Here is a 20,769-nt window from a genome sequence, read left to right as displayed (position 1 = left end):
GCAACAAAAGTGATCAGATTTTTCTACCATCAAGTTCGTATTAACGTTAAAGATGCACCTGTACATCCAGTTCCACTAACAAGACCATCCTGTATATCCAGTGTTGCAGGTACAAGTCGCATCAAGTGCAGGAGGAAGATTATCCGTACAGGTGGCCTGGGCGTCACACGGATTAGCCAAACAGGCATCTAGATCTGATTATGACAGAAAGAAAACGATTATTGAACTGCTTTAACTGTAATACGCAACACAATAATTCGATTCATCCAAATTTTCGACTGAACAGCACCAGTCTTTGTCAAAGAATGAACAATGCACTGCTGTCGTGACGTCACGTGTAGCAGATAGAACACGTGGCTCAGTAAGCAGTGGATCATAGGTTGCAGGAAGTCTTTGGCGCTCACCGTCTCTGTTCAGGGATGGCTGTAAAGCTCTGATGTATTCAAGTTCAGAAAGAAAATGAGTTCGAAGATCTCACACTACCGAGGATCCATGGAATCTTTAGTTTTTGGTGCATTATGGGAATAAAGTCGCAGTTAGCTCAGTCAATCTCTATTGAGTGCTTTTCCATTACAAAACGAGGAGAGATATTTCATCAGATTTCAAAACCCATAAAATTTACTTGCTGTGGCCTTATTCACACCGACAACTCTGCCACAATCACCTGAACAGCTGGGCTTGTCATATTGCCAGATGCCATCTCCGAAGCAACTCGCTCTGCTGGTATGTATGGAGTCCAGGGTGTACCCTTCGTCGCAGGTGTACGTGACATTTTCTCCCGCGATGTAGAACCGCTTGGCAGGGCTTCTGCTGCCGTGGTCTGGAGGGCCCATGTCCAAGCAAACGGCTTTATCTGTGTGATGTACATGACAAAGGCAATGGAAATCATGATGTTTTAGAAAGCTAGACTAGATATTTACATGTAATAATTGTAGATTACTTAGGTACGGGGTTTTATACCACATCACATGTAGCGAAAATTGATCGGACGACGAGTCTGCGAGCTCTAAATCACGAGGAGGCACGACCCTGACGGGAAGGGGAGAACTCTGCCATTTTTCGTCGGCATCAGGGTCATGCCTCCTCGTAATATAGAGCTTGCAGAGAGAAAGCGTATTTCAGTAACGGATTGACTGAACATCTTAAAGAAAAAAAATCACTGAAACAATGAACAGCTTCTGCGAGGAAAACCTTTTGGTTCTTAAACACAGTCTCTTGCAGTAAACAAATTCAAATTCCTTTGTTGGTTTTCACTTTGGCCTCTTGATAAATGAGGACCTCTGGTCTCTTAGAACCAGAGAAATGTAATCGAGTGGCCTTGAGAATAGGGTTTGGGTCGGATGAAGTTTCCAATCTTGACAATACGACTTACTGCACGGAATGACGTCACACTCCTCCTGGCTGCCATCTTCCACAAGACAAAATGGCCGCTCCTGACCGGTAGGGTTGCGGCAGTAGTTGTTCTTCAGGTTAGCCCAGGGGTACTCGGTCGGGTAGAAACCAGCCTGCGCAGCGGACCACTCCACACAATCTGCCCCGGATGTAGTTTTACTCCATGTACCACGGTAGTTCATCCCATTACCATGGTAACAAACTGGGAAAGATAAACGGCCATATGGCATAAATGTACAAAATGATGCATTTCTGCAAAAAAAGTTGAAATCAAACTCCCGTCATGAATATGAAATTCATTGAAATGAATGTATCATAGCTTGCAAAGAAACAGTCCCCAACATCGTAAAACTTTCATTTCATTTGATTAGTTCAGCTGTAAAATGGGCCATCATCATCATCTGTCGTCCCTGGAGGGCGGGGTAAAGCTAAGGACACAGTCCGCCGTACGTGTAATTTCTCCGTACGTTTTTTGGGGATGCCACTTTTTGGGGAACCCTTCCAAAACACAGTTTGGGGCCGAAATTAGTGACTAATAATCCTAACCCATAACATTCACCTCAAAAATGACAAAAAAGGCACCACATCTTTAACTTAAAAAAAGACGTTTTATTGTTGTATACCCTGTACTACATTCCATCACCGGGCAGCTTGCACGCATGCGCCAATAGAAATCCCTGCCCTTGCGCGATGACAGTGTTCTGCGAACTGTACCCGCCTCTGCCTGAGGCAGTGGGATACTCGGGGAAGATTTCCATAGATGGTCTTGATAAGAAAAGTCATTCAGCCACGGCTACCTAGCCGGGGGATATTATTGATATAAATCTCATGCTACCTTCACAGAAAAGCAGTGGATCTAACCGTCCACCATACCTTCGTCGCTGTTCGTCTCTGGTTCAGGGTTCCAACAGGCGTGTGGTGGTGACGGAAACAGGTCACAGGTAGGGAACAGATTCTTCACCGGGTCATCAGCCATGTGCAGGACTTCCTCACACCACGAACGGCACGGAAGCATTTGTGTGCCCCTACAACATAATAATAATAAAGATGATGAAGGGTTTATTATTCTTTCTTTGTGCAAAATACACAGCATTGCAGTGCACAAAACTCGTGCACTGAATTGAACTGGTATACAAATGTTTTTAAATCACTTACATCATTAAAACTACTTACTTTTATCAACACCTAAGTAAACATATTACATCACATACACGTGTCTGAAATTACTAAGATAAAAAATGTTCTTGTAACGTATCAATCACAAGCACACATTACAATTTAAAATTTCATCCTGCGGGAACATATTTGACAAAAAAATTGATAAATTGACAAACATTATTCTCTCTCCTCGTAGGTTTCCTGTGTATTCACAAGCCGGAAAGAATCATGGATAAGGTAGACGTGCGCACGTGATAATTCTTATCTTGATTTCCTCAACACAGAGCCGAAAATTAAAACAATTTTAGCGCAAACGTGAGGATGAATGTGTTAAATACATAAAAAATATGATATTATGCTATTTCCTGAAATATTTGCCGCAATGTCTGATCAAAAGCAGCATGTTTTACTCACATGCACGAGGTCGAGTTATCTCCATGTTGAGATGAAGAGCAGGAGGTGTTGCTCTCTTCGGAGAGAACACATCGCGGGAAGATGACCGCAGATGCGAATTCCCGGAACTCAGGATGTCGGTTCTCTGCGTGGCTGGTCGAACTGTTGAGCAACTCCACGGCAGAGGAATTCAGTATCTCCTCAAACGTCGTCTGGCCCAGCTGATTCGGCAGCATCGCAAGTAGGCCACCAAGGTTCAGATCCACAGGAATTGGCAGGCATGCTGAAAATGATAACAATATACACGTTACAACATTCACAACCGTGCTTTAAATATTTACAGGAGGAAATAAGCAAAATTGTCATTGCATCAGAAATCTGCTAAATATACGTATAAATCAGCATATAAAGGTTGTACAGGATGGTAACAACTAGGGGTGGGTACCGGTACAGAAAATTCAGGTCCAGGTCCGGCCGGTCCAGGTCCAGACCTGAAGCTGGACCTGATTCAGTATGTGAAAACTTGCGAGTGGACGATACGTAAAACAATGGTCCATTTCGTTACAAAGAAATATGTTTTGTGGAGTATTTGACTCCCACTGGCGTTTTGAAATCCTGGAAAGTTTTCTGCTGACAAAAACGCAAGCTATTTCTGAGAACTCGCTTCTTCAAATAAGGTCAAAAGTAATCAGAGGTTCAGGAATCACGCGTATCTATATATTTATAGTGTCTTGATTTCTTTTAATTGACCGAAAATTGACGTATTAGAGATATTTGTCCAATGTATGACGCATTTGCCATATTAGAGAAAGTGAAACTCGGCAATTTTCCTAAATATTTCCTCGAAGAGACGTAAGTAGCTTGGAGGGTGTGCAGATGGACACCCAGACTTTTTCCTAACGTCTTTGCTAACAGTTCGAAGAACATGATTTATAAGTTCGTCCCTATTTACGAGAGGAAGAAGGAACGACTGAGAGCCGTGATAACTTTGCGAGCCCAACTTAGGCCCTGGTCATATTTCCAAAATCGGGGCCCGGCCCCGGCTTTTGGGAACGAAAATTATGATGTCAAAGAACCCAAACTATACAAGACGTAAAGAGAATAGTCGTGGACATTATTTGTGTAAAGTTTTACGTGTACATTTTCATTTCTTGTGTCCACAAGCAGCCCGGCCTGGCCCCGGTTTGGAAATGTGACGTAAGCCTTACCGCAATCTTCCTCGTCTCTCCCATCTGTACAGTCCGCCCGCCCGTCACACCGCTTCCACGCCACGATGCAGGGATAGGCCTGTCCGCAGGGGTTGTATCCGAGGGGACAGCGGATACCTGCGTTTGGAAACGGTCTGCTTGTTTTATCATGACGATAACAATGACAATGTCAGTGATTTGTAACATCATATCGCATACAATCCATAAGCTTAGATACTATGGTTCTTTATTACCTCCATGAAATGTCATGGAGGTTATATTTTACCCTGCGTTTGTGTGTCTGTCTGTCTGTGTGTTTGTGTGTGTGTAAACAAAATAACTCAAGAACGGTTGGGTGGATTGGTTTCATACTTGGTGTGTTGGTAGTGTGTGACAAAAGCTGGAAATGATTAGATTTTGGGCCCCCTAGCGGCTCCCCTTGGTACTGCAGTGCAACTTCCGGTTTTGCTATCTCGGTGTTCTGAACATGCTATGGTCACGATTTTTGAGTATTAGATAGCTCTAGTGCTCAGGAAGAAATGACATAAGTTTGGGCCCCCTAGCGTTTAGTTTTGGGATAGCAGGGGCATTTTTGTCAAAAACTTCTGAAGAGGATAACTCAAGAAGGGAACAACGGATTTTCATCATTTTTGGTATGTAGGTACCTTAGACAATGTTTTACAAGATAAGATACTAATTATGCAAAATAGGAGCACATTTGCATAATTAATGAGAATATTCTATCATAGCAGTTTTTTCAATGTATCTCTTGTTCCAGACATGCTATTGTCTTGACATTTAGGTGGTAGATAGCTTTTAGTGCCATAAAGAAGTGGGGCAAGTTTCAGGCCCCTAACATTCAATTGTAGAATTGCAGGGGTGTTTTTGTCAAGACACTCCAAAAAAGGATAACTGCAGAAAGGAACGACGGATTGCCTGCATTTTAGGCATGCAGGTAGCTTAGGCAAAGATGTTCATAATGATATACATGTTATGCAAATGAGGACTTAATTTGCATAATTAATGAGGAAATTGTATAGTTCCATTGTTTTCAATAACTGGACCTCAATACATGTAACACATGTTAATTATGATAGGTGGAATATAAGCAGATACCAAAAAGGTAATGAGGAACTTATTTGCATAATTTATGTAAAAATTGCAAAACACCACTTTATGATTAATAATGGGAATTTTATAATTGTGACATGTGTACGTTAGTCAATGATGAACAACACCATGCATAAATTATGTTAATTTGTTAGTCAATTGCATGAAATTTATGAAAGCTCTAAAATTTCATGGAGGTATGAGGTCGCCGAACTCTAGTTTAACAATAAGTTTTGACAAAGCAACGTTTTAGATGTTGACGTAAGAGTTTTCTTTTACACAACCAGTTTATCTCACCTGCTGACGTTTTGATGTCTGTCAGACACATTCCTCAGAGCTTCTAACTGGAGTTCTAACGGCTACATATAGCGGCGAGAAGCAGAACTCCAGTTAGAAGCTCTGAGGAAGATGTCTGACAGACATCGAAACTTCAGCAGATGAGATAAACTGGTTGTGTATAACTCTTATGTCCTATGATGTACCAACCTGATGAAATTGTTTTCGGAAGTTTTAGATGTTACTTGATACAACTTAAGATACACCACCCCATTCAAATCACAAACTACTTACCCATTTCTAAATACAGTTGTCTGTTACCCTCGGAGGAATCAGTGGACATCGAGCAATCGGTACGGGTACCGTGGCAGGCAAACGGATAGTAGCGCCCGGTGTAACCATTGTAGACGTTGATCTGGAAAGAATTATATGTATAGGGCTGACGTCAGAGTTGCGTTGTACAGTACAGTGCACAAAATTTGAATACGATTTGGGTGTGACTTAAACTCCTTGAAAATCCTTCTTTTCCTTGCAAATTTTTGCCCAATCTGGAGACTTTTTGATTTAGAAGGGATAGGTAGGGTCTAAGCTTTCCTGTTTGGGTCAAAATTTGGTCAGTTCAGCAGTTGAGCTGGTGTACTTAGCGCAGATTTTAGTTATATATAGAACTTTATTGCACGACAATTGTACATGGTACAAAGTATGGCAACAACTATTTCATAAAGTACAAAATAGAGGTATAGGATAAAGCTTAACATCGTATTTAACATAACAATAAGGGCTAATATGCATAATTCATTCATGTAGTATCATAATGAAGTAGGCTAATCATTAGCTTCAGTATTCTTTCTAATAGCAAAGCAGTCTTTGATTTATTTGCCTTGTTTTTGCATTATGGGAGTTCTTACATCAATAACTTCTGAATTATATTGAAAGTTGGTAAATACATGTATGAGTAGACGTTATACTTGCATCATAACTCACCCAGTCTAACTTGGCCCTGTCGTACCCGGAAGTAGAAAGCATAAGGCCAGAAGGATCACCAAAATTGGCCCCGGGAAAGATTCGCTCGTATGTTGTTCTTTGATGTTAGATCATGTAAGGAAATGCAATCATGGATTTATATTAAGTAGATTTATGAAAGATATTCTAGATAATATAAGCTTTAATTCGTGTAAGAAAATAGCAGTAATATAGGTAATCAGTATGAAAATACATTGGTAACTAGAAAGGCAACATTTTTGAAAAAAAATGCAGGATGTGGGCGAAGGGAAAAGAAACAAAAATCGCAGGAAAAGAAGCAACATTATCTGTCCACGGATTCGATCCCGGAGCGTTGGTTTACCACGCGCTGCCGAGTGCCATTTTGTGACCTGTGCGTTGATAGGTTTACCCCTGACGTATCCACCAGACAGTCAGAATGTGTAGCCAATCAAAAAGCTGGAAACGTGGACTGCATGCTACAGGTTCCATTTTTTCTGAGTTTTGATTGGTCGGGTGGAATATCTGTAGAGATACTAAATGTGTGGCTTCGTCCACATAATCAGTATGAAAATATATTGTTACAACTGAAAATGTGATCAATAGTGATTTTTTCGTCAAAAATATGCTTGTCAACAAACGTTTGTCATGGCAACACGAAAAAAAGGGAAAAAATTGTCAAGCTTCACACACAATTGTTATCAACTAAACTCTAGGAAAAGTCAGCAAATTTGGTGGCTTTAGCGTAAGCCGTTCTGGCGTTGCGCGACATGAAAGTTGTCGTAGGCCTCCAAAGACCTTACCCCCCCCCCCCCCCCCGTCTGAATAGGGGCATCCATTGACAGACGCAACCATATCAATACTACAACCAGACGTAACAATACCAATATTACAACCGATTGGCAAATGACCTGAGGTATATTGAGAGGAATATATATATATATGTATATAGAGCGACATGAGTTGAGCTAACAATGAGCGACATGAGTTGAGCTAACAATGACTGAGGCCTACATCAAAATGAGCCTTCTTGTTGGTCAACGTCATATGGCTGAATGATAATGTACATCACTGTGCACGTGTCTTCAGTTTGTCCGTCTGGTTACTATATCTAATAACTGTACTTACCCATCATCGAAGAGATCGGGCACTCTCGTCGTCACACAGACATCATTACAAACGTCAGAGAAGATTTGCACAGTCAACAAATCTTCTGTCCCAGACAACGCTTCTTCGCTGGTTGAAATCGTCAAGCCGTGGCTTACTGTTTGATGAATCATGATATAGTTATGTCATCACTTTTCTGACGAATATATAACCTGGGTGACAGAGTCCATTCATGTCCCTTAGTTCATAGTACAAACCGTTAAACTATGCTGTCCATACAGGAAAGCCGTCTGCTTACAAGGAAAATATTTACCGGTGAGAAACTGAAATGTAACGTGTAGGGGTGGGTACCGGTACAGCGTACCGGTAAAAAGCCATTTTTCGTGTTAGACAGGTCCGAAAAAAATGGATCTGAAAAAAAATCAGTAGACTGGATCTTGGACCGATTAGAAAATGAACAGATTGTATTAAAGATTGTCATACTAAGTTTACATAGTCAAACTTATCATTCTTTACATAAAGATAGGGTTCCAGTGGCAGTCAGATACTCCACCAAACAGCTTCATTTGTAGCGAAATGGACTCTGACTATCATTCATTTACAACTTTTCACAAACAATTCGGTTCGCATTCTGGTCCAGACCAGGACTAGATCTTCCGAACCTGAACTGGATCTGGACCTGAATTTTCTGTACCGATACCCACCCCTAGTAACGTGTTTATATGGCCGATCAGACGTATTTAATGCCTCTATTGTTTTACATAGTCAAACTTATCATTCTTTACATAAAGATAGGGTTCCAGTGGCAGTCAGATACTCCACCAAACAGCTTCATTTGTAGCGAAATGGACTCTGACTATCATTCATTTACAACTTTTCACAAACAATTCGGTTCGCATTCTGGTCCAGACCAGGACTAGATCTTCCGAACCTGAACTGGATCTGGACCTGAATTTTCTGTACCGATACCCACCCCTAGTAACGTGTTTATATGGCCGATCAGACGTATTTAATGCCTCTATTGTTTTACATAGTCAAACTTATCATTCTTTACATAAAGATAGGGTTCCAGTGGCAGTCAGATACTCCACCAAACAGCTTCATTTGTAGCGAAATGGACTCTGACTATCATTCATTTACAACTTTTCACAAACAATTCGGTTCGCATTCTGGTCCAGACCAGGACTAGATCTTCCGAACCTGAACTGGATCTGGACCTGAATTTTCTGTACCGATACCCACCCCTAGTAACGTGTTTATATGGCCGATCAGACGTATTTAATGCCTCTATTGTTTTTCTGAAAGCACCTCACTTGGCATAGGGTTAGAGTGGGCCAATACCCCCTTATGCTTTTTATTGTCTATTTTACATATTTACCTTTTTGATGTTTTTTTGCCAAAAATCTATATTTTGCCCCCTGTGCTCTTGGATTAACGTTACCACGACATGATTTGAAATGTGGTATAGGTGTGCATTACTCATTTAGTCAAAGAACAATGGAATATTTTGGCAAAAAACTAATTGGTACACTGGTTTGTGTGCTACATGTGGCGCGATACATCCGGCGTAGAGGCGTAGATATCTCCGTTCTTTATTATATCAAAAAGGCTAAGCAAAACTGAAATTTAAACATCACGTTCCCTCTAACAACACAAGATACACAAATATCATTCAAATAATCAAAATACTAACTATTCGCATCCAAGTAGACTTGTCGGTTACCCTGCGAAGAGTCAGTGGTCATCCAACAACCGTCACTGAAACAGGAAAAACGATAGTAGCGACCAGTGTAGCCATTGTAGACGTCGATCTGAAAAGAATAATATTCATCACAATACATCAATAACTTGCTGACATCAATGATTACTATGAGAATTGATATATACATGAATGAGAAGACTTATTACGTCATACCCGGGCCGCGATAATTAAGGGTTAATGACCCGCCCCGAGGTGTTATAACGCCTGGTCCTTTGCTATAACCACAGAATAAAATTGGTTTTATGAGGTGGTTATAGCAAAGGACCAGGCGTTATGACACCATGAACACCGAGGAACAGGCGGGTTATCATATAGCCTACCCAAATGTGCAAACTCCTGTATGACGCATAGAACCCTTAGTACTACACGTGTGAATTAGTTTGTCGAATTTCTGAAAATTCACATTTGTTCTTTGGTACATACATTTGTAACAAGATTACAGATTGCATTTTGAAACCAAAATTTCAACAGAAAATTTTCGAAACATTGCAGTCTTTGGCTTTATTAACAAAACTCATTATTGATGTTAACAGAAGGAGCTATTCTCTCTCTTTTCCCCTTATTCCCTCTGCTCTGGCATATGTTTCGCTCCTTTTGATTGGCCAATGCCTGCATATACCTTACTTACTTTTGTGTATCGATCCTTCTGATTGGTCAAAATGTATATATAACACGGTGTATTCGGCCGTATCACCCGAGGTACCAGCCCGACCCACTTTTTGTTCGAGGGCACCAAATTTGTTCAACTTCTGACGCATTTCGCATCAAAACATGTGAATTCTCTGTTGGGTATGACATAAATAAAGCATAACACGGTGTATTCCGCATCACCCTCGGTCCAAGTTCTCCCGTGGGTCGGATCACCCTTCGGCCGTCGGGCGATCCTTCCCGCGGTCGGGCTGGTACCTCGGGTGATACGGAACACACCGTGTTATATATACTTCACTTCATACTAGATACTCCATAACTCACCCAGTCTAGTTTGAGCTTGTCGCTGCCGCCAATAGTAAGCAGAATCCCAGAAGGATCACCAAAGTTGGTCCCGGTAAAGGTTCGGTTGTACTTTCTCCTTTGACGTTGATGTTATGTGGGAAAATGCAATCATTGATGTATAAGTAGAAGAGAAGACAAATTATCATCATAGTACATTTTAGTTGTGACTTAAGCAGCGACGGATTTATAATTAAGGTTAATTAAGGCTTCATACTATTAGGTTTTACTGTCTCTGAGATATTGAAAGACGTTACATATCGATACTACAACCCGGTAGTTACCAGTAATCAAGCAGATCTTACGGTCGCATAAGATAGTATCTTAAGATGAGGAAGGAGTTTAGCCGGCAGAATACTATCTTATCCCACCGTAAGATCTGTTGGAGAGTACATATTTACTTTTTTATATGTAACCAAATTATAACTCTTTGTCTAGTGTTGACTTCTTGAAAGCCTGTTTCAGACTGAACCAGATAGTTTATAGTACCCGATTTTACTGGGTGATTTTGTAGTGCAAGCTTTCTCCTAATGCAAGATTAATGGCCTGAGCCTGATGTGTATATAGCGTTATAAGGCATGATGAGCAGTGAACACTAATGGTAATCTGTATTGGCGATAATGTAAAAATAGGCAAGTTCAGGGTGTCATAATCTCATCCGTGAACATTCCAGGTCATACGAACTCCCCACACAGCAGCCCGCTATCTCAGGTGTCCAAAATTTTGATTTTTTTTTAATTCCGACCGGCGGAACTCATCGCAGCTGTCAAATATACCGCCATCTTCGCTATTCCTGACGTCATTTTAGGGATTGACCATTTCAAATTATGGGTCATCACAGACGTAAAAAAATTAACCAATACCTTGACAGACATTTGTTGCTGTTTTTTTTTTGCCTAATCTTAGCGTCTGCACCCTACACTGTCTCACCAATATGTAATTTCTCTTACATTTTCCTGCTACAAGTCGAAAATAGGCTAAAATACTGTCATTGCCCTGGTCGGACCATGAATAGACCATTGAATGAGCGAAGCGAGTGGAGTGAACAATGACCGGGGCTTATGGCAAATTTAAAATGAGCCTTCTTGTTGGTGAACGTCATGTGACTGAATGATAATTTACATCGTTTTATGTCATACCTGTGACGCGAAAACGTTCGATACGGGTGTTCCGGACCGGGCCATAACTTCCGTATCGATCAGGTTTGAAAGGCATATCACACAGGCTTTCTTGAAGTAAATCGAACCAGTTCGAACGGGCCGAATACGGCACGGTTGGCAATTCGAATACCTGATTCGGACGTTGGAACATTGCTGTTGCAACACTTATTGTTCGAGGGCACCAAATATGTTCAACTTCTGGCGCATTTCGCATTAAAACATGGGTTTTCTCATGACATATATCATTCTTAAGACATAAATAAAATACGATAAAATACTTACCCCTCATCTTGGATTCCGGACACCGTCGTCGTCACACAGACACCATCACAAACGTCAGAGAAGATTTGCACTGTCAGCGAATCACTTGTTCCAGAATATCTTTTTTCATTCGTCGCAATCGTCAGTCCGTGACTCACTGTTTGATGAACCATTATATAATTAACCTGGGTGACAAAGACCACACTCCATTTATGCCCCTAAGTCCATAGCACAAATATGTTGTTTGCCTTTTCAGCGTGAAATTCAGACTGGCCTCAAGAATGGTCACAAATATCTGATATACACTTTTATGTCATACCTGTGACACGAATTGACGAAAACATTCGATACGGGTGTTCCTGACCGTGTGATAACTTTCCGTATCACATGGGTTCTAAGTTGTATCAAACGGGCTTCCTTCGAGTAAATTGAACTATTTCTAACGAGCCGAATGCGGCACGGTTGAAAATTCGAATACCAGATTCGGACGTAAGAATTGCTGTTCGTACAAACTTTTGTTCGAGGACACATCATTTTCTCAACTTCTGGTGCATTTCGCATCGACATATGTGTTCTCGGGTGATACGGAATACACTATGTGTACTCTAAACCTTGCAATAGTCGAATACTACTGTCTGTCTAGAATACTGGGACCCCTTAAATATGACATTTGTGAATTGGTCAGTGGACTAAAAAGAAACACTTCATATGTACATATATACCATTAGGCAATTAATTATTTAAGCAACAAACACAGCCTTTCACTCTGCCACACCCGAGCAATTATATATTACCTTGGAATATTTGAGTTTTTTTTTAGTTCGCGATTTTTGCGAAGGACTTCTCAATTCCTTTTTTTTAATTTGCTTTTTGACAGACGAGGGCAATGTGGTACTGAAGTCACGTTAGTAACAGTGCCACATACGCAGTGCAGACAGAAGGTAAAGGTTGTCTTTTTCTTCCTACCTGCTCGACGGAAGGCAGGTATTCATCCCATTTTTTACGCCTGGGTGAAGTGATGAAGCTCGTGAAGTGCCTTTCCCAAGGACACACCATCGGGGGCAAGGCGGGCATCGAACTCGGGACCTCTAGATTCCGAGCCTACCGGTACCGGTTACGGCACACGCGACAACATTTCAAACCCATGATACTGGTTACAGTCTGTTCTGACTTCCGTTGTTACTACTGCAGTTTCAACTGCAAACTCAGATATACAACAAACAATCTTTGAACATGACATGCAATAAACTTACACGATATTACAGTATCTCTCTGTCAACGCCTGTAGACGTGATGTGTTTTTTGTGTGTGATTATATGGACATTTCTGTATGCACATGTATATGTATGCATAATATACTGTCACGAGTTCAATCTTGTTAAAGTCAAAGTATGTGTGTGTATTTTTGTTCTTTCTGAGCAGTGAACCCACTCGACAGCTTTGTGAGGATAGGGAACTCAACAATTTCCATTTCAAGGCAGGCGAACTCGTCGTGGGAAGAACATACAGTCACGTTCAGCGCCGGGTTTGTATACAATAATCAAACGTGCTTACGGCACAAGTCGAGCATGATTCAACAGTAATCTTAAGATTCTGTTGGTGACCTACAACTCTCGGAAAAGTGTGAAGAACTGTTCATATTAGTGATAACAGCCCTGATCTGCGATTGCACTGGCAAAATTGAACGTACTCCGTCTTAGAATGGGGGAACAGTGGTACTGAAATCCTTCGACGAGATTGGATCCATCAATTGTGCACTCGTGCCAGACAGTGTCAGCATATTCTAACAAAGGGCGCATAAAGGATCTTGCATATTTTTTCTAAAACCTAACGGAACAATTTGAATTTTAAAACAATAAATAATTTGACATTTTTTTAAAGCTTTGGAAACAGGGCTCGAAATACCACCTGCATATGCAGGTTAGCTGCATATGCAGGTTAGTGCAGGTAAAATTGGAGCTGTGCAGGTATTTCTGGTGTCTACATGCACCTAACCTGCACTGGTCCATGTACTGGGTTTTATACATAAATGTCATATGATGTAGGTGTATGTGGATTGACTGTTACCACCTATAAAGTATAGAAGAAAAAATAGCAATGGTTTCTCATAGATGAACAATTTCAGTCTGATCCATACCTCCTAAATTCAGAGTAGTGCAGGTAAAATTTGTCCGGTTCAGGTAATTTTAATGCTACCTACACCAGTACAGGTATGCAGAAAAAAGCGATTTCAAGCCCTGGGAAACATTATCTGTGTTTATGGCAAGACGATTTTGTGGACGAAAGCTACTGTTTCCCTAAAACTTTATTATTGCAAAGTGTTGCTTACCTTGTTCGGTACCGGTCAAGCAAGTAAAGAACACCACAAGGATAAACACCGGTCGGAATTCAGCCATGTTATTCCAGCCTGTTCTCCAGCAAAATATCTTCGGTACAAAAGTGCTGAAAAGCGGTGCTCCTCCCCTTCACACCTCCCCGGTACCTTTTGACGGTATCCTACTTCTTCTTTACCCTACCACTTATAGATCTGTCCGCCGCGTAGAAATACTGCAAATGTTATCTTTACGACTTAATATGAAGCAAATAACGTGTAACATGAATGCTTTATTCATTTCCCTCAACACCTATTGTGTTTTACGAAAAGATCCAAAACAAAACCTTATTGGTTAATGGCTTGGAAGAAATTGGAGCCACGGGTGGGATTCCACGCCCTAAAACATGACTGTAGAAACGAAGAATTCGATTGCAGACGAAATGTAACAATTCCATTCTTAGAATTATAGTTTGGCATGTGAAGCCAGCTGACCGAGCGCTTTGATGGATCAAGTCAGATCGTAACTGTCACTGCTGTTCTTGTATTCTGTGTAAGGTGGTTTCTGTCCATAAATCAGTAACAAACGTTAACGCTGGAAAACCGAAAAATGAGCCTATGTAACTAGATTCGCTATTTTGCACATTTTTGCAATTTTTTTCAGCAAATGATTGATAAGTCTGACGGAGACGACCAAATTGCTATGAAGTATAGGAGTCTTCATGAATTATTCAAACGTCGACTCTACTCTTACCATTAACTGTATTGGTCGTAACTTCCACAGATTTGGTTATATATTTCTGTATTAGAATTAAAATGTCGGTGCTCTTTGAACGGGACACTGATGGAATGATATCGCAGACGGCTCTGCCCCTTTTGAAGGCCCCACCCAATTGCCTGCACACTGATTACACATAAAAGGGTCATCAAGACTCTATAACCACACCCTGACGACTGTTGCAGGCTACTACAGGTCATTGCATATTCCCGTCAATATAGGGCAATGACCCCTATATTGACGCAGCCGCAGAAGGCCCAATTCGTGTCCAGTATTTTACCCTATTCTAATATAAACTATTATTTCCACATCAATGACCTAAAAGAGCGAACTACTTAACTGAGAAGACCACATAAAAGATTATTTCAATTAGTATCCATGGTTTTTTGTTTGTTTGTTAATTCATCAATAAACAAACAACCATCAATGGTAAACTCTGTAAAGAAGATTGCAAAGACAGTATGCATTTCTTAACATGTTTATGAGAGCGTCTGCCAAAAATGACAAACGTTCTAAACAAAACGGTTCCCCTGTATGTAAGAAAAAATCTGTAGTGTTAGCGGTATTTAAGTTCCATACTCTATAATGTTAAATCCGTTGTGTATCTATAGTTAGAAGACCATACTAAATTCCATGCACTTCCGTTGTGTCTGTAAATCACTTTTGGAAAGGAAATACGCTCTGTATAGAAGCAATCTCAACCTAGAGAAAGAAAGCAACATAGTCAATACCAAGTCAAGGAGACTTGTTTCCGTTTATTTTGTGCAAAACGTTACAAAACCATTATATGTAGGAAACCGCAATTTGGTTTGTTTACACTTTACTCAGCTCTACGATTAGAACGATATTGTCTTCCCTGTCCCTCTTCAATTCTCTCAGTCAGTCTTGTACTGTAAAAAAAAAGAAAATAAAAAAGATCAGTTTTACAAACGCATAGATGGTAGAAATGGAATAGGCTGTTTGCACTGTGATTAATTAGTGTTTCTTCTAAAATATCATCCTTTGCGTTCATTTGCCAAGATTAGTAATAAGAAAAAAGATGGCGCCCATGTGACGTCAAAATCCGAAATGGCGGCGCCCTAGGACATCGATGAAAACAAAATACTAACGGTACTATAAGGTACGGAGGATGCACCCACCCCACAGGGCTGAGCCACAGTCCACGGCCATTCACAGATCTTCTTTTCGGGGTCAAAGACGAGTCCCCCCGCCGGACAGTCGAAGTGGTAAGGGTCTGCGTGGTCGACTACGCACTGGTAGAACTTGGCACAGTCACTCGGGTCAGCGTAGCTTCCTGGGGCCTTTCCCGCGCAGGTGAAGATTCCCTCCGTCTGTGAAAAATATTCAACATTTAAAGATTTGAAAACAAGCTTAAGTTTTGTCCCTTGTATTTGAACTGACTGAATTATACGGATTACATCTAAATTGGTACCCCAAAGTTGATGCGAGCGTACGAAATAAATGGACAGAAATGCATTCATTATGAAATCTAAGTGCTCAAGGGGGTTGAACAGACGACTTGACACACAAAACATGGCATAGTAAATAGATGAATTATATACCTTTGTTCTTTCACATCTTCTCCTTTGACTTGAAAATTATTACCTTTTTTACTTGAAAATTAGTACACATGTTTTCCAATACTTTTTCTGTCAGCAATTTATGACATTTCCTCAATTTGTACCTAATTTTGGCACGGTCTACAGTATGGTGACTTTTCCCAAACAACGAAAATCGGTGGGCGCTGATGTCACTCAAATAATCAAGCCATGCCAGTATGGCCTAACTAGCAAACAACTGAAAAGGATTGTGCAGTGCGTACGAACCCCGCAAGGTGGCGCCACGTTAGCGGGCCAGTCACAAATCTGGTCGGCCTCGTCGAAGACGGTACCGTGGTTGGCACATGGCCGGTGGTACACGGGATGGTTCGCCACGCACTCGTAGTACATGGCGCAGTTGTCAGGGTCACTGTACAAGCCGTCAGTGCGTCCGGCACAACTGAAACCTGAATGGCGACAAATTTGCAAGGATTGGTGGAAAGAAAATTATATCCTACAGCGATTTAATAAATATATACGGCGAAAAACAAGCAGTAAATATACCATAACAATAGACATTCAATAGAATCCTCACATACAAAAACCACTTATATGACACCAGTGTGGACTCTCCTTCTTCATTCTTTTCCAAAAATAGGCTTTTTTAATGATGGAAATGAAGGACATTCAGCACCAAGGACAGCAACACAAAGAAATTCCCTATTTCCGGTATACCGTTCCTTGCACCTATGATATAATTTGACACGATGTTGCGCCGGCTTAGATGTGAAACACAGACATTATTCATCCGAGACTAAATATCTATTGCTTTTCCCTACCTGTTTCCTCGGTCCCACTATTTTCGTTTGTTCCACTGTTTTCGTCCGTACCACTGTTTTCGTCGGTCCCATTTAATGTCCGCTTGCGCTGCAGCTCCTAAGATGTAACAAACAAACAAACAAGCAAATTAAGCAACCTAACAAAACAATACAAGAGTACAGTTGAAACGATCACGTTTAACTTACCAACACTAATTTTCTCTCTGAGTTTTGCAGCCAACTCATGCAGGAATACAATAGTGGGAGCTTATATCATCACCTATTTAAATGTGACGTGTATGATTGGCTCCATGGAGCAATCAATTCAAATGCATCTCAATGATTGGCGTATGCAAATGAAATAGAGCAGAAAGTAACGACGTTTTCATTCTAATAAGCTGAAATGTGAAGCGTACGATTGGCTGCAAAGGAGTAACAACTTCAATGTCATTATGATTGACGTATGCAAATGAAGCTAAAGTCAAGTCTAGTCATCCAATCAACGTACCCCGCACGGCCCAACCACGTCTCTTGGCCAATCACAGACTCCCTTATCGGGGTTGTAGACGAGTTCCTGCAGCGCGCAGGGGCGGTTGTAGGGCGGGTGTCCCGGCACACACTCCCAGTACGCACGGCAGTTAGTGACGTCAGGGTACGTGCCGGCTGGCTTGTCGTCACAGGTGAACGGTGGAGGGGGCGGGGCTTCGGTAGTGACTGGCACCGGCTCTGTCTGCAGGAAGGAAATGATTGACATCTTTTATGAGTGTGTCACAAGTTTAACTATTACACGCAATCTTATGCATACAATAGACAATGAAAAATAACTTTTTATGGCCGTAGGGACAGTGGGTTGTTATCCATTGTGTCTAGATCACGGTATTGGTAGCTGGAGCTAAATCCTCTTCTTCCATTGTCTTTTACCTCCCCAACCGAAGTCAGATATCCACTTTTACACCTTGGCGATGTGAGAAAAGTCGTGTTAAGTGCCTTTGCACAAGATCATTAGCATGACAGGATTTGAGCCCAGCATATTTGTATTCTGGGTCAAATATACCCTGCAATTTTGAAGGACACAATCCCTTCAAATACTATAGGCAAGACGGTACCTAAAATTTGACAGATGCATATTGGGATAGTTGCGAAAACGAAAAATGAAAATATTGATCAAATATTTTTACGCAGATAATGCTTATGGCTATTTTTGTATTTACTTTCTGTGCGTTTTGTTGTTTGTTTTTTGTTTTATTTTGTTTCGTCCCCGAAAACTACCCGGCCGGTTTGGAAATCTGACCGTAGCATAATAGGGGCTTCAAACCTGTATCTGTATCTATATAGCCGGTATAACCGCCCTTCGGCATAACACACCAGCTTCGCAGGCACGCGGCGCGGCAGCAGCTGGCTATACTACACCGAACGACCCGTCACACCTAACTTTTGCACATCTATCTGCAAGCGTTCTTTAAAACTACCCAAAACAAAGAAAGGAGAATGAGGTCGAGGACTTACCCCACACGGTGGCGGCACGTTTTCGGGCCAGTCACAGATCTGGTCTCCCTGGTCGAACACGGTACCGGTGAGCGCACATGACCGGTGGTACACGGGGTGGCCATCCACACACTCGTAAAACATGGTACAGTCGGCGGGGTCACTGTACATGGCCTGCGCCCGGCCCGCACAGCTGAAAGGCTCGATGATGCTACGTAGCTCGGCCAGAAGCTGAAATATAAGATATGTTAGATATGTATATGTAAAGGCATGAAATTTATAAGGCCAAAGGGGAAGCAGGCTGTTATTTACTGTGTTTAAGGCATGGTACTTGGAGGTGGAGCTCAATCTATTTCTTCCTACGCATTTTACTAGAATACCTAAGTCTCCGTCACATTTCCAAACTGAGGCTGAGCCGGACAGCTTTCGGGAACGAAAGGTACGATACAAAAAAAAAATCAGCACGTGCGTAGAGGTAAGACGTAAAAAAAGACGTAAGGAGAATAGTTGCGGGCATTATTTGTAATTTTGTACGTATACATTTCTGTTTGCGTTTCCACAAACAGCCCGGCTAGCGCTGGACCCAGGTTTTGAAATGTGACGCTAGAATAACCAAAGTCTGGTACCTAAATATAATACCTGGGTGAAATGAAGAGTGTAAAATGTCCTTCCCAAGAGCACAATATCGGTAGCATGACAGGATTTGAACCTAGGACCTCTGGCTTCTTTGCCATAAACCTTGCAATTATTACGCCGCACTATACCGTGTATACGTTACGGTATATTACGTTACAAAAAGAACAGTAATTTGTGATCACAACAGCTGATCACGATGAACTGACTTCCGAAAGTGATGAATGTATGAAATACATTAATACAAATAACTCATATTAGAACTCCAATGTTTTAACGATATACAGAGGAAGTTTCTATAACAATCAACATTTTCCTTGATACAGATTTAAAATCAGTTGGATTAGCTACGAGATCTCCTATTTCTATTGCGGTATTTATTTTTTTATTTTTTTCTTCTCTTGTATATTTTTTAAACACCTTCTCAAGAGGCTAGGAACAAAGAAATTGCACACAAGATTAGAGTAACATACCTGATCCTTAGAGATCGGCGTTCCTACCGCCAGTGACACCAGAGTCAAAACCACCAATACTCGCAGCATCTTCAGTTGTCCTGTAGTCCTCGTTGGAAAAAAAAACTCGACGCTATTCGTGTGGACTATCAGCCGTCAGACACAACTAGTGTCGTTACAACACCAGAGCTCGCTATTTATGTTCTTTTTTCTTTTTGTTTAGACGCAAGTGTTGACGCAACAACTCGCGTCAACATCGCACTTTGCTAAAACTGACGCAGTCCGGTAGTACCTTAGACGTATCAACCTTATCATAAATAAAGGTGTGTGTCTAACCAAGCCTTAAATGTAAATCCCCATGGTAATAAAACTATCACGTTGCAGTCATAAAGTTTGCAATCACGGCATTTTGCTGATAAGTTGACAAAGCACTACTCGAAAAGTTGACGTATGTTTAGCGAGGTATAATATTAGCTTACTTAAGCAATCAGTGTTTTGTTGACATCCCGCGAGATTGAAAGATTACACTCGTTTTATCTGGACAATTGACCTTTTCCTGAACTGGGATGACCCTAGGTACTTATGTCATTGTTCTAGATTTTGGCCGCACTGTCTTAATGTTATGGAAGAAATCCACGATTTTTCCCCATAAAAAAAAGGAAACTACGTAAAAGGAAACATTTGCAAGCAAATACATGATGTTTCCCATTGCTCTTTTTCATTCGTACTTACTTAACCACTTTCTAATAGATATGTTGGCCAGCTCCTCCAGCTCTGTCCTGCCTCTTGCTACTTATTGTAATTGAACACTACAGGGTGTCTGCTACACTTCCAGTAACCATGGTGACAGCCGTCTGGTTCGGGTCATTGACCTTATTTGTCTGGAGAAAAAAAGATGGAGAAGTGAAGAACGAAAAGGATTAAAAACAATGCTCCCTTCAGTGAAGGTAAACATAACTATGTCTGGTTGGAACTAC

At 41.2% G+C, this 20,769-nt stretch overlaps 2 protein-coding genes and 1 long non-coding RNA gene across 3 annotated transcripts; all 3 read right to left on the bottom strand.

Annotated features, from left to right (window-relative positions):
- Positions 1–72: 72 nt before the first annotated feature.
- LOC118420648 (apolipoprotein(a)-like) lies at positions 73–5,926 on the bottom strand. Its single transcript, XM_035827517.1, has 7 exons — positions 5,811–5,926; positions 4,152–4,268; positions 2,965–3,226; positions 2,266–2,417; positions 1,373–1,594; positions 665–853; positions 73–194 (listed from the first exon to the last, which is right to left on the bottom strand). The coding sequence occupies exons 1-7, from the start codon at positions 5,857–5,859 to the stop codon at positions 76–78; spliced, it is 1,110 nt and encodes a 369-aa protein (XP_035683410.1). The 5' UTR covers positions 5,860–5,926; the 3' UTR covers positions 73–75.
- Positions 5,927–6,500: 574 nt separating this feature from the next.
- On the bottom strand, positions 6,501–9,408 carry LOC118420697. The gene is made up of 3 exons (XR_004831780.1): positions 9,298–9,408; positions 7,626–7,761; positions 6,501–6,597 (listed from the first exon to the last, which is right to left on the bottom strand). It is a non-coding gene; the product is annotated as an uncharacterized LOC118420697 (long non-coding RNA).
- Positions 9,409–15,601: 6,193 nt separating this feature from the next.
- LOC118421563 (chondroitin proteoglycan 2-like) lies at positions 15,602–20,107 on the bottom strand. The gene is made up of 7 exons (XM_035828908.1): positions 19,814–20,107; positions 18,729–18,938; positions 17,731–17,952; positions 17,244–17,340; positions 16,693–16,871; positions 16,006–16,197; positions 15,602–15,756 (listed from the first exon to the last, which is right to left on the bottom strand). Exons 1-7 carry the CDS (start codon positions 19,880–19,882, stop codon positions 15,742–15,744), a joined length of 984 nt encoding a protein of 327 aa, XP_035684801.1. The 5' UTR covers positions 19,883–20,107; the 3' UTR covers positions 15,602–15,741.
- Positions 20,108–20,769: the final 662 nt, after the last annotated feature.

This window comes from Branchiostoma floridae, chromosome 8 (genome assembly GCF_000003815.2).
Source record: "Branchiostoma floridae strain S238N-H82 chromosome 8, Bfl_VNyyK, whole genome shotgun sequence".
NCBI classification, from domain to species: domain Eukaryota; kingdom Metazoa; phylum Chordata; class Leptocardii; order Amphioxiformes; family Branchiostomatidae; genus Branchiostoma; species Branchiostoma floridae.
Note: the sequence above shows the minus strand (reverse complement) of the source record. Positions and strands in the feature narration are given on the sequence as shown.